At 38.3% G+C, this 13,762-nt stretch overlaps 1 protein-coding gene across 1 annotated transcript; it reads right to left on the reverse strand.

The window, feature by feature from the left end:
- Positions 1 to 1,476: 1,476 nt before the first annotated feature.
- LOC146480704 (uncharacterized) lies at positions 1,477 to 3,059 on the reverse strand. Its single transcript, XM_085109899.1, has 2 exons — positions 2,958 to 3,059; positions 1,477 to 2,437 (listed from the first exon to the last, which is right to left on the reverse strand). Exons 1-2 carry the CDS (start codon positions 3,014 to 3,016, stop codon positions 1,681 to 1,683), a joined length of 816 nt encoding a protein of 271 aa, XP_084966025.1. The 5' UTR covers positions 3,017 to 3,059; the 3' UTR covers positions 1,477 to 1,680.
- Positions 3,060 to 13,762: the final 10,703 nt, after the last annotated feature.

Genomic DNA, 13,762 nt, shown 5'->3' on the forward strand with positions numbered 1-13,762 from the left:
CATAAAATAAACAAGTTGTGATGCAGGAAGAGCCTTAATAAGTGCAATTTTATCGATCAAGGTTAATCTCTTGTTTCCCCAATTATTTAAAATTTTCCCTACCTTATGAACCTTGTCTTCATTATTTAACTTCTTACTTTCTTCATAATTAATGCAGAACCAAGCACCTAAAGCTCTAACTTTGCTATCTGCCCATTTCAGATTTATATCAGAGCATAAAAATCGGTTTGACCCTTTCTTGGAGCCAATCAAAAGAGCTTCAGTCTTTTCACAATTTACTCGTAAACCTGAAACCTCACCGAATCTTCCTAATACATAAAACGAGCGCTGAAGCGAATTTTGATTACCATCCAAAATCAGCGTGGTGTCATCTGCATATTGACTAAGCTTACATTCAGTGCTGCCTACTGTGATTCCTTTAACCTCATTATCTTTGCGAATTGTAGTTGCTAACACCTCTGCGCACAAGATAAAAATGTAAGGCGAGAGGGGACAGCCCTGCCTTACACCTCGACCCAATTCAAAGAAACCTGTCGACCAACCATTATTTATAACACAGCTTTGAATATCACAATAAAACAAGTTTATCCTCTTTATAAAGGAAGAACCGAAACCAAAATGATGGAATGTTTTCTCGATAAATGCCCATTCAATAGTATGCAATACTTTCTCAAAGTCAACAAAGAGAAGTACACTGGGAATGTTCTTTTACTCTGTGTATGAGATGACATTATTAATCAAGCTCTTTTACCGTGACAGTCGTACCTCGGTATTGTGTGAGCTGAACAGTACCAAAGGTGCCTGAGTCAATAGTTTTGTCGAGTTTCACGAAGCTGTTGGGTTTGATCTCTTTTAATTCGTCCCTTTTTGGGTCGTACACTTTCTGTTGCCAGTTGATTTTACTTTTTCTGCCCGACTCTGGTTTCTAGGGTTCGCCAGGGATTCTTTGATAGCTTCTTCTATCATCTGCGGATCGAACATTTCCACCTCTTGATCTCCTGGTTCCTCCTCCGCCTCGACTTTCCTTTTAATGTTGTTTACCAATTCCTGAAATTGACTTCTACGCACCTCCTCTTGTTTGACCCGTTCTTCTTCGCTCTTTCTCTCCCTTCTACCTTTCTTTTGTTCCTTCCAAAGATTTTTGTAATAACGGCTTCTCGCCTTCTCCTTTTCTTCACCCGCATCCATCTTAACGCTGGCAAGACTGTTACTCAAAAACGATCTATTGTCATCACGAGGTGCACACACGAAATACATGATCTTCGCACAACCATTATTGTTTAAGAATAATTCCTTTGTTTGGCCCCTCCGTGACCTGTGGGTGAATTTCTGGTTAGTAACATCCAACGTTGACTTTGGTTGATGGATAATCAGAAGAAGTAGTGACACGCGGAGAATGCAATTCACATTTGCAAAATGGCTCCGTTCATGACCCATTGCGACTTATGTGATTTCAAATTTACAACTACTACTAAGAGGCTTTCTGATTCAGTAGCTACAACTGGAAGGCCATTCAAAAATGATGTCATGGTGCCTTGAACACCATTTTTAATCCGGTCATTTATATTATTAATAAACATCACTTTTGCCCCAACCTTTAACACCAACTTCTCACTTGCAATTAATCCTTTGTTTAAAAGCCTCTTGTCTCCAACATTGGTTGCCTCAAACAGAATCTGCTCACCGGGTAGTTTCCAGCACACACATATTTGCAAAATCTACATCCTCATTCAGAGGGTACACCTTTGGAATATATGAAAGTCCAGAATCACTTGGATTGAGTGGCCGAGACAGACTTTGAATTATTTCTGCAGACTGCTCACTGCACTGACCCCTGGAAATTTCCCTCAAAAGGTTCTTGAATTCCTTATCATTTTTAGCACGGAAACGTGCTTCCAGTATTACTTGATGAGGGAAAGTCAAGTCCCACACAGCACTCTCAAAGGCATATTTTCCATCGTCTACAGTATTTGGCACAGGAGGGAGCTTTAAAAAATCCCCAAAGGCCACAAGCTGGAGCCCCCCAAAAAGATACTCTGAGTTACGAACATTCTGAGCCACATAATTTATGATTTCGAGAATTCTTTGGCTCAACATAGAAATTTCATCTATAAAGAGTACCTCTGACTCTCTCCGTCTCCTTACACATTCGTTGTCTGCCAGGACATTTCCCAGCAACATTTCCTTTGACCCTCGGCATTGACCTATCCCAGCAAAAGAATGAATTATCGTTGCTGAACACCTCTCATATAGAGTACAAGCAATTCCTGTTGTGCAAGTACAGGCAATCTCTATTTTTTTCTTAGTTAAGACTTCCAAAATTTGGCGAGCACCAAAGCTTTTTCCACAGCCGGCTATCCCACCAAAGTGTACATTGTGTCCCTTGCTCACTAGATCCAAAATTATTTGCTGTTGTTCGCTGAGGTTGCAAGCAGCACTGTATAAGAAAGAAAAAAAGCATCCTATTTCTGATACTGAAAATTCACTGCATCAAAAAAGAAAAACATGATAAAGGATACAATTACATCGACAATTTTATCAATTAAAAGACTCCTCTTAAAAAGAACGTGGCAAGATAGAAGAGAGCACATTTCCATATTAACTAAAAGGTTAACGAATTGAAATTTAAACACATTCGCATGTACGCTCAGTTGTCCGATGGAATACAGTTATCAATTGAAAAAACGAAAAAATACGTGGAAGCCAACACAGGTTTTTAAATAAGAAATAGACAGTGAACCACTGAAATAAGCACAAACGACGAACGAGCGATAGAATCAACGTAAACAATAGCTCTTTGTCTATCTGGGGTCAACTCTGGCTTGGCAATCGTTTACCATCAAAAACATTTCAAATACTTTCTATAACGTGATGTGTACAACATCAACCTTCCCTGTCACCAACTCAAAGGGTTAACTAGGCATCTTCTAAAAAATAAGCTAAAACATCAGTCTCACCTCTTATCGACGTCGCCAGGATCGGCTGAATAGCCATCTGAAACAGCCTCACAGGCCATCAATTGACACTGCTGCACAACAATAACTAAAACCTTTAACCTTGAACTACTTGCCAAAATTCTGTGAAATCGTACTTGCTACCGGGAAAATCTTTCCATGTGACTGACAAATTCAAGCAATTGCGCATGTCAATTCTCTTAATTTACTTCCGATCTTGCGCACATTTACTTTACCGCGTCATTTCCGTCACCATGTGTTGCAGTGCACACCGAATAAAAGCGCTCCCTCGAATCTGTAAATTTCAGTCGCCGAAAATGAATTTGAACGCTTTCTTATGCCGTTTTCCTACAGTATTTGGCAAGTACATAACAATTGTAGATGAGGTTAGTAAAATCAGGCAATTTGATTCAATTCCATTTGAGTTTCAGGGATTCGAAAATCGGCCCCAAATTTGTTTCCTCCTTTTCCGTATTTTATACTGTAAGCGAATCTTGCGAGCCCTCAGCTCTTGGTTTGCGGTATACAGAATCTAACGACAAACACATCTCCTCTGGACCCTGTGAGCAACGTCTCTTGCCATTACAGTAAGCTTGTGGAATTTGGCTAGTAAAAGAAAGCAATACCAACCAATAAAACATGATTATTTATAGTGAATTGATCTTAAGCTGTTGTGAATCCCCAGTAGAAGTCTGCCCCTTGGGGAAGGTAGAGCCTGCACACAGGTTGTTAAATGGTGACTTTGGCACATCCACTCGTGCAAAGCGGTCTGAATAAAAAACGGTGGAAGAACGCAATTTGTACTGAAAGGATTTGGAAGAAAATGGTCCGAGACGGATGTGGCAAGGGAACTGCCCCTGTTTTTCTATCTGCTGTTAAAACTTGGACTGCTAGATGCAGGCAGGCTTTCCAACTCTGGAATGTTCACCTTAGCTTCTGCATCCCTGATGAAACCCGCAAACTTGAGAAAGGTAGGGTAACTAGCTTCACCGTGGGTGTCTCCAATGATTAACTGCATCCCTCCATTTAGTCTCTAAGTAGTGGGGAAGTTTAGCACATAGCTTCACGTTTTCTTTTGCATAATCCAGTACAGAAAGTGCTGGAATGTTTTCCTTGGCAGCTAAGACTTTATCAGGAAGATCAGAATATTCTCTCAGAGCAACAGCATCCTTAGGACCTATCTTTGGCCATTTATCTAACTTGTTGATGAAGGCTGTGCTAACAACATTGCAATTTCCATATCTTTCCTGCAGTACGGACTTGGCTTTCTTGTAAGCATCTTCTGTTCTGATCAGAAGATAGTGTTCCACAACTTGTTTTGGCTTTCCTGATACATACTGATTCAACATATTGAACTTGATGTCTGCCTCTAATGGTCTCGAGTTAATTAGAGCATTGAAGGCACTTTTCCAAACTGGGAATTGCAGGGGGTCACCGCTAAAAATTGGAATGGTAATCTTTGGAAGCTGTCCAGAAACAAACTATTGTTTGCTCACAGTACTTTATTCTAAGTTAGCTTCAGTTAACTTGTCAATACATTTTTCTTAGTGATGATGCTACCTTCCTACCTACCTACCTTCACTGAAAGAGTTTGCTTGACCTTGAGGATGAACAGACTGATAGCTTGAAGGTGATGCAACAACTGCTGACATAATTGGTGATGGACTACTAAAAGGAATAGTTACAGGAGGATCACCTCTTGTTGGTGTGACAGTTTGAGAACTAGGCACTTCTCCCTGAGTGGGAAGGCTATGACTATGTTCAAAATGGCGAACAGTGAATACTGAGTTTGTTACAGCTGCTGGAGAGAACGATGGAGCTGTTGCCCGCAAACTACGTGTGGTTGACTTAGGTGTGGATGTAGTTGTTAAAACTGTCGCTAGAGAAACTTGGGTGTGGGACTGAACTGACGTGGAGACCACATTAGCACTGGTAGGTACTGGAAGAGATTGTAAGAACCTTTTAACTCCTTCGCCCTTACTATAAGAAGGAAGAGTAGCTAAGTCTTCATCCTGAAGCGATGGTGTTTGCTCCTTTTCAATCTCTTCGCATACACTTAACTTGGCTCTGCTTAGTTCAAGCTCCATCTTCAGTCTGAGCTCTTCCAGTTTTTGTTCCTGCATTAACTTCTCTCTCTAGTTTTACAGCTTTTTCTTGCTCCACAAACGCTAACTTGACCTTTAAGGCCGCTTCTTCCTGTTGTAGCTTGTACTTATCTACCTTGGTTGAAAGTACAGTATCCACACTTGATTTTGGTTTTGGTCAATTTACTCTTCTTGGAACCCTTAGAATTGACAGAACCAGAGTCCAGTGCTGTTTGTTCCAAGTATCTAATTTCATCCCTCACATCCCTTTCAAAACTAGACCACTCACCACCAGCTTGCTCCCAGATGTACCTCACGTTCGCTAACTCCTCATCTTGAACAACTTCTCTGATTTCGTTATACGCATGCGTGAATTCACTCCACAGAACTTGAGCTCTACTAAATTCCTGCTTCCAAGTTGATAATTCATTACACTGTCCTCGAATCAACAACGTATTCCTTAGTGTTCCTGTAAACGTAGACCTTTTAGACTTGAATGATTGAACTTTGATTTCAGTTTCATAGTACCGACCCTTTTCAGTTAGCTTTCTGCTACGAACTTCAACCATTTGCTCACCATTTTCCAGTTCACTAAATGCCTCAACTTCGGCACCCTCCGTTAACTCCGTAAGTTTAACAATTAAACGCGATGAATTCTCGCAAACGTCTTCTTCAGCATCCATTACGAAGTTGTCACTGCCAGCAACAAAGTCATTACGGTAGAATTAAACTTCACTAAGAACCACAACTGGACTTGTTATTTCAACCGCATCTTCCGTGAGTTGTTATTGTGCCTGCCTGCGCACATCAAACTTATAACATCCGAAGGAGTTTCGACAAGCAAGACTGATTGTTATTCGTAAAGCCTTTTACTTAAGATAACAACTCAGACGGCCTTTCACACATGTGGATGATGAAAGATTACACGGATAAAGACCAAACAAAATCACACTCGTGATGAAAACGAAAACATAGCGGCTACGAGCCAGGAAGAGCGGTCACCAAGCAAATTGGGGACATGCATCCGCTGACCTTACAAAAATATTACTGCAGTACTGCTGTAGTAACAACAATAGCAATAAAATGTTGTGTATTTCTCTATTAAAAAATTTTATTATTGTGTATCTCCATACAGTATACTAAAAAACTCAAATGGTTTCTGACTTTATTTTTAAATGAGTCCGACAAAGGTATAATTTCTGTTCAAACTTCATAACACCATGATTTGCAACAATTATTGTCCCAATAGCAAACTTGTGAAAACATGCATGACCAATAAAGGTCTTGATATTTCCTATTATATTTCTTGTTAAAAATAAGCATGTTGAGCTTTTTACAGCACTCATAATAATATTGCACTTATGAGTGTTGTGAAATTTTCCGTTGGTGTCTCACATTAATTATCTGGTCAGTATTAAACAGAATTATGAAAAAAGTTTCCTCAGTTACCGGTCGCACTTCTATCACACCATCCTGTATTACAATTATTGTTGTTTCTACCAATTTACAATCTATTTCCTGTCTAGACTCAAATTAGTGTATTTTTCTTTCTTTTTTTTTGGATGGACAGGATGTAAGTTATTTTAGTATTGTAAGTATAGTAAGTATTGTTAACGATGTAGATATAGTTATTGTGGTTAGTATTGTGAGTATTGTAAGAAATGTTAGTAGCGTTCTCCTTATTGTATTGCCTCATTTTACTAGATGGGTGGGGAGTTTATTTTCTGATCTGGCGATTGTTGTCTCAAGCTGGAAAACCAACTTAATCTTCGCAGTAAACACTCTGAAAGATGGTATGACTTTTTTGCATCGTGATGAGTATATATGCCGTTTCGTAAGTAACAGCATGTGATTGATAAACAGATAATCTTTACACACTAAAATACCTAACATGTCTTTAACAGAAAGCAATTCTATGTTAACATCATGATCACCTAACCATTTTATTACTTCTGCCCAAAACTTCTCAGTATAGTGACAAGATACAAAAATATGCTTGAGGGATTCGTCCATTACACCACAGAAAGAACACAACAGAGATGCTACAATGCTGATTTTACTAAAGAACATATTCGTGGCGAGACACCTGTTCAAAAGTTTGTACTGAAATTCGCGCGACTTAGTATCCAGCGCCACCCGGTGTGGTAAGCTGTATATCTTTCTCCAATCTAACTCATCATCTGCAAATTGAGCATTATATTTAAATTAAGCAGTCGGTGGAGTAATGATTCTATCTCGTAGTTCTTTATATATAATCTTTGATACAGCTTTATTTATTGAAACATTCTGTCCATTTAAAGATAGGAGAATGTAATTTTCTAAGATGAAAGGCTCATTAATGGTAGACATAGAGGTTCTTAAGGATTGACGCCATTGTACCGGAAGTGCATCAATCAAAGAAGCAATATTAAAAGCATCTAATGGTGACATATTAAGCTCCCTTACTCTAAAATTTGTGGCAATATCATTGTTCTCCGTAATTAAATCCCCTAATCTAATTATGCCTGCATTGGCTAACCTTCTATTGTATACAGATTTTCCATTAATACGAATGAATTTGTTATTCCATAATATAATCCTTGAGAGATTGGCATCTTCATAATGTTGTAAGCTGTCTTGGTTTTCTACAGAGCATTTGGCAAAGCATTTTAGACAGTCTTCATAGAAGGGTGGGAGTTTGAGAGGTAATTTCGTTACATCAAAGTTGCAGCCAAGGATAAGTTTACCACCAACAGGTCTGAGATAGTGCAAAAGAATTGTTTTCCAGCTTCTTGGCTCGACAGATGCAAATTTTTTACAGCACATTATTCTTTGAGCTTCAATTATGGAATCTAGATGTGGGACTTTAAGTCCTCCATATTCGATGTCACTAATAAGGGCTGAACGTTTAACTTTATCCTTGCCTTTCCAAATGAACTCAAAAATAATTTAGTTCACATCATTCATAAATTCTTTGTCTACGCATGATAAACTCGCCCGAAATAAGAAAATTGGGATAATAAAAGTCTTGACAAGTTGGATTCTATCAATTATTGTGAGATCTCTCCACCTTCACATTTTTAACTTTTCTTTGATTAAAATAATCAAATCGTCAAAATTCAGTTTACGTTTCGCAATATGAATATAAGTAAAGTGGACACGAAGAATCTCAACAGATTTTTTAACCGCGATATTTTGGAGAAGAGTATACTCTAATGCAGAATTAGTGAGATTTCCCAGTAACAAAATTTCAGATTTGTCGTAATTTATATTAAGGCCAGAACAAGCTCCGAAATTGTCTACACAGCGTAAAAAGTTTAAAAGAGAGATATCATTTCTCAAGAAAGCAGTCAGGTCATCTGCGAACAATCCGACTTTTATCTCTTCTTTATCTACGAATATACCTTCAATGTCTTGGTCACTACGTATACTAACACTTAGAATCTCCAAGACCATGATGAACAAATAGGCAGAAAGGGGATCTCCCTGCCTTACGCCACGTTGAACATCGAAAAGCGCTGTAGAAAAGTCGTTATTCATGATACAACTGGAGATGTTTTTCTCGAATGTATGAATCCACTGAATAAACGATGGTCCGAAACAGAAAGCCGAAAGAGTACGACGCAAAAATGTCCTACTGACTGAATCAAAAGCTTTCTTAAAATCGATGCAAATCATTTTCCCGCTGATTTTGTATCTTTCTGTATAATCCATGATAGCTTCAATGGTTCTAACGGCATCAAAAATAGTTCTACCTTTAACGTATGCGGACTGATTGTGGTGTATAATGCTTGGCAGAACATTCTCCAATCTCTTAGCAATAGCCTTTGAACCTATTTTGACATCAACGTTAATAAGCGATATTGGTCTCCAGTTGGAAATGTCTCTCCGATCTTTATCCTTTTTCTCGATTAATGTAATAATCTCTTGTTTTTGTGTGTTAGAAAGCTCTCCGCAGTCATAGGAGAACTTTAGACTATCTACTAGTAAATTGCCTACAGTGTGCCAGAAAGCCTTGTAAAATTCAGCCGTTATTCCATCATTGCCTGGTGATTTGTTATTTTCAAATAACTGTAGACTCTTGAAACATTCAGCCACTGTTAGTTTCCCCTCGCAAGATTGAGCATTGTCATGAGATAACGTAGGGATTTCTGGATTATTTAAGAACGAGTCTAGCACAGTCTCAGGTGGGTTAAGAGAGTCAGTTTTATACAGGTTGGAGCAGAAATTCTCAATCTCGTTCAAAACTGTCTTTGGATCGGTGACCAAAATACCATCCTTGTTAAAGATTTTACGGACTGAACTCTTGGCCTTTTTGTAAGATTCCAGATTCAAAAAATATTTATTTTTTTCTCCGCTTTTGTACCAAGCCGCTTTTGATCGAATTATTGCACCTCTTGATAACTGGTCATAAATGCCATCATACTCTAATTTTAAGATTTCATAATTTTCAATGTTTTCGGGGGATGGACTTTACTTTATTTTACTTGTCCCCTGGTGCCAAGGTGGCGCATAGGGCCTCCACATAGGCTTTCCAGCGATTCCTGTCTTGCGCTGCAGTGCGCACCTCACTCCAGGACTGCCACCCTGCTTTGGACCTCTCGGGGGATGGACAGCTACTACATTTTTCCTCATAAGCCTTGAGGGAAGCTTCAATATCGGAGATCTTTTTCCTTCTTTTAAATGCTTTTTCTTTACTGTACTTAATCGAAACCTGCCTTATTCTGTAATTAATTAAATCCCACAAAAGTCTCTTGTCGGTTACTGCCTTAAATTCATGAGGCCAGATAGGCACATTGTCATTGATCAAAGTGACAAAATTAGCATCATCAACTAGACTGGCATTAAATTTCCAGAAAGAAGGGCCATGCTTTTGCATATCAATGTTATTAAAGTGGAGAACAACTGCTGAATTATCAGAGTTAATTGATGGAATGATTTTTTTTTATTTTTTACTTATTTTTTTTTTATTGATGGAATGATGTCGGTCTTTTCAATATCTTCCTGACAGATATCGCTAGTTAACCAATAATCCAATCTTCTTTGAATAAAAGGATTTTTTTGCCTCCATGTGAAGTGCTTAGTTTCAGGATTCCTTATTCTCCAGATATCTACTAGATCGAAGTCTTAAGCATAGGTCTTGAACATTTTTCACTGAATCTTTTTTCGTCTGATTACCACCCGAACAGTCAAGGTCAGGATCAATCGCGACGTTGGAAGTCTCCACCAATTACAATCTTATATTCATTATCTATTACAAAACGTTCAATATTCTCATTGAGTCTATCATAGAAACAGCGTTGTTCCGGAACTGTATTCGGAGCGTAAACATTCACAAACAGAAATTCCGAACTTTGCACATTAGCTTGCATAATAATATAGCGGGCATTGTCATGAATTTCAACACACTTTAGGTTAAAGTCTAAGTCATTTCTCACTAGAATCATTACTCCACAGCTGTGATTAGAACCATGTGAAAAGAAAATCTTACCTTGCCATTGTGTCCTCCACGTATCCTCGATTTCTGCCGTACAGTAGGTTTCTTGGAGAAAAATTATGTCATGCTTTTTCTTGTTCAACCACATGAAGAGAGCTTTTCTTCTTTTCGGAGAACGAATCCCTCGACAATTTAAAGATAGCAATTTAAAATCCGTATATTCTTTCTCGTACGCTGTCAAATATTTTAAAGCAAACAATTTCGCCTGCATTGCAAAGGATATGACTATATGTGAATACAAAGAGGTTCTTAAACGTACAAACAAGTATTACAATAAACACTGAATACAATAAAAAATTACAAAGGCTGCGGATAATGATACCTATGTGCAGCCTGATGGGATTTGGTACGGTAGTTTGTTATGTAAATTCTTGAAGCCACCACTATTTTGAAGCGAGAAATAATTATTCCTCATGACCAAAAAGAAAAAAGAGAAGAGAATAGTACAAAATATGGTTCTTATGATACGATATATCTATGTATTTAAGGAGCTATGTTCAGGGGATGATATACTCTCCATCTATGTACAATTCATCTGGTTCCTTTTTACAAAAGAAAGCCAATTTTCCTTGCTCTCTAGCGCATTTCAACCTTGGCCACTGCTTCTTCCTGCTCCCATGAATCTCTTTGGGTAAATCAGCATAAATTTTGACATCGACGTCTTCTTTCATCTCCAGCGCCCTCTTAAAAACATGTTCACGGTCGGGATACCAGAGAAATCGTGCGATAATCAGCCGAGGTACCCCAGGTTTCTTTTTGCCCATTCGATGAACCCTCTGAAACTCCACGTCGCGTGTGCCATCTAACTTTCGGGTCGCTTGCGGGGATTCCAAGAAAGCGCAGGTTTCCTCTTCGATTGTAAACCTCTTTGTACATGATATGCTGTGCTAACACTTTAATCTCCTGAAGATTGGTGTCGGTTTTGCCTTTCAGCTCGTTCACTTCAGAATTAATAAATTTCATTCCGTTGTCCATTTCGTCTACTGAGCTCTCGATTAAAGCAACTCTGTCATTTAGGGCGACTACATCTGACTGAACGCTCTTTATAGTGTTCTCAAGTCCCGTAATGTTTTCTAACACTCCCTTAACTTTCCTGTCCATTTCATCAAGCTTGCTAAGTACTTCACCCAGCTTCGACATTACTTTAGTTACATCGGAAGCCGTATCCTAGGCAGACTTGCCACTGCTGTGTTTCTTCTCTTGGGGAGAAAGGCTTTCATTGTCCAAACTACTGCTCCCTCTCATCTTTCGTTTAAACGGTTAAGCGTGTTTTCGGCCATTAAAGAGGAATAACAAAGCTAAATAGGACTCGCAAAATTCGAAAATAGCGGGAGCAACGAGTGACACGTCCTCACTCCATGCCAGACCCAGACCCCCAATTCAGGTGATGTTTTGTTGCTGTTGCCGTCATTGTTTCAGCTCCCTAATGTTTTTTTCGTACTCCATGGCCTCTGATCTTGTTTCTGAAAAACAGGAAAACATACAATAATTTAAATCAGATGCATTGCATTTTACAATACTAGTTTCCGGACAGTAATGCACTAATTTACGTATAAAATTATATTAATTGTTATCCGTGGCATACAGCTAAAAATTAAGTGGAATTTAAGACTCACTTGACCTTTGTACTTTGACCAAAGAACACAGATCATGAGATGCATGTATGTGGCAATGTCATTCGCCCCTGAAAACTATTCGGGCATTTTCGCATTCCCCTGTTTTCTTCGAAGGTTATCTTGATAACCATTTTTGAAACTGTGTACTGGCTTACTTTAAGCTAGAATGTTTGATTTGTGTGTGTTCTAGTTACAGTATTAATTCGATAAATAGAAGTATTAAAGGGTAGATGCAGCTAGTGAAAATCATGCACGAAGTCTTCCTTTTGTTGAACCTGGTTAAAGTATCAAAATACTACAAATATATACACAAATAATGAAACTTATTGTACTTACCAAATACTTTTAAAACAACTGCGTTAAACATGGCTAGTCGCCCTTTGGAATTTTTGCCAAATTGGACCTGGATGGCCATTCCCTCTTGTAGCTCTTGTTCAGCAGCGAGAATAACTTGATTTTCTCTTATAATGCTTACAGAGTTCTCATCTACCCACTGAACAACGATATGAACCATTGTAATTACCGATATTGAGCATGATAAGCATAAAAACATAATTAAAATTAATTTGTTAAAAATCAGGACCTTTTCTTTCTGGTGGTCGTGAGTGCCTTTATGATCAAAAGCAACACAGAAGAAAAAAAGACTCTTTACTGGATCAACTTTTTAAAATTTAAATTGTAATTAATCGGTGAGTGCTTTAAAGTTACAGCATACATCTTGAAATCAAATCTGTAGTCCTGCCACTAATAATTATGGTATAGATCTTAAAGGCTCCTTTAATCCTTATCTACTGTTATTTTTAACTGTATTTTCAGAGGTGAACATCAACTGGCGAAAGTTGAGGAAATTGGTGAAAAAGTCTTCTATCTTGAGGGAAATGCTGATAATCCAAGCATTGTGCGCTTACTGAATTTCAGTGGAGTCTGGATAATTAGCTTCATTCTGGATGGACATTAAGTTAAAAGTGTAGTTTAGAATTTGTAATTTTGTCTTTGCGACACAGGACAAAGCGTTTTTTTTAATGTTTCGTTTATCACATGTACATTGCATTTCATTTTTCATCAAATCAAGAGCTTTTTTAATTATAAAGTTACTTTAAAAGATGAACTGCAGATTGCAGACTGGGTATAAAAAGCTATTTATGTCTCCTCTCTGCAGTTGCGAGCAACATTTAAATAGATCAATTTTTATTGCCAACAGCCAAGCTTGTTTGCTAGAGCGCTTCAGAAAACCTTAAAAACAATACAAACTCACTTCGTTTTGGGATAAAAATTTGGCCATTGTTAATGGCCACTTTTAATTGAAAACTACAAAACTTAAACTAATATCTGACAAGCGGTGAGGTAACAATAAGGTATTAAAAGCTCTAGCAAAGGTGAAGGCCAGAAAAAAGGCAAGCTAGAAAATTAAATACAATAATTAGACGGGCAGAAGACGGGGATGGAGATGGGTTGATTGCTTGATTTTCCTGGCGCCCTCTTCCCAGGGAAGCAAGGATTTTTGATGCAAGTAGGGACAATTCTGGTCATAATAACGCCAATTAGCGTTCTTAGGCCAGATCACACCGTTGCACTGTATTTCATTAAACCTGGGGCGCTATCTGGAAAGCGCACTGTGTAAATCGCCGCGAA

Source organism: Pavona decussata, unplaced genomic scaffold (genome assembly GCF_977016875.1).
Source record: "Pavona decussata unplaced genomic scaffold, jaPavDecu1.1 SCAFFOLD_53, whole genome shotgun sequence".
NCBI lineage: Eukaryota > Metazoa > Cnidaria > Anthozoa > Scleractinia > Agariciidae > Pavona > Pavona decussata.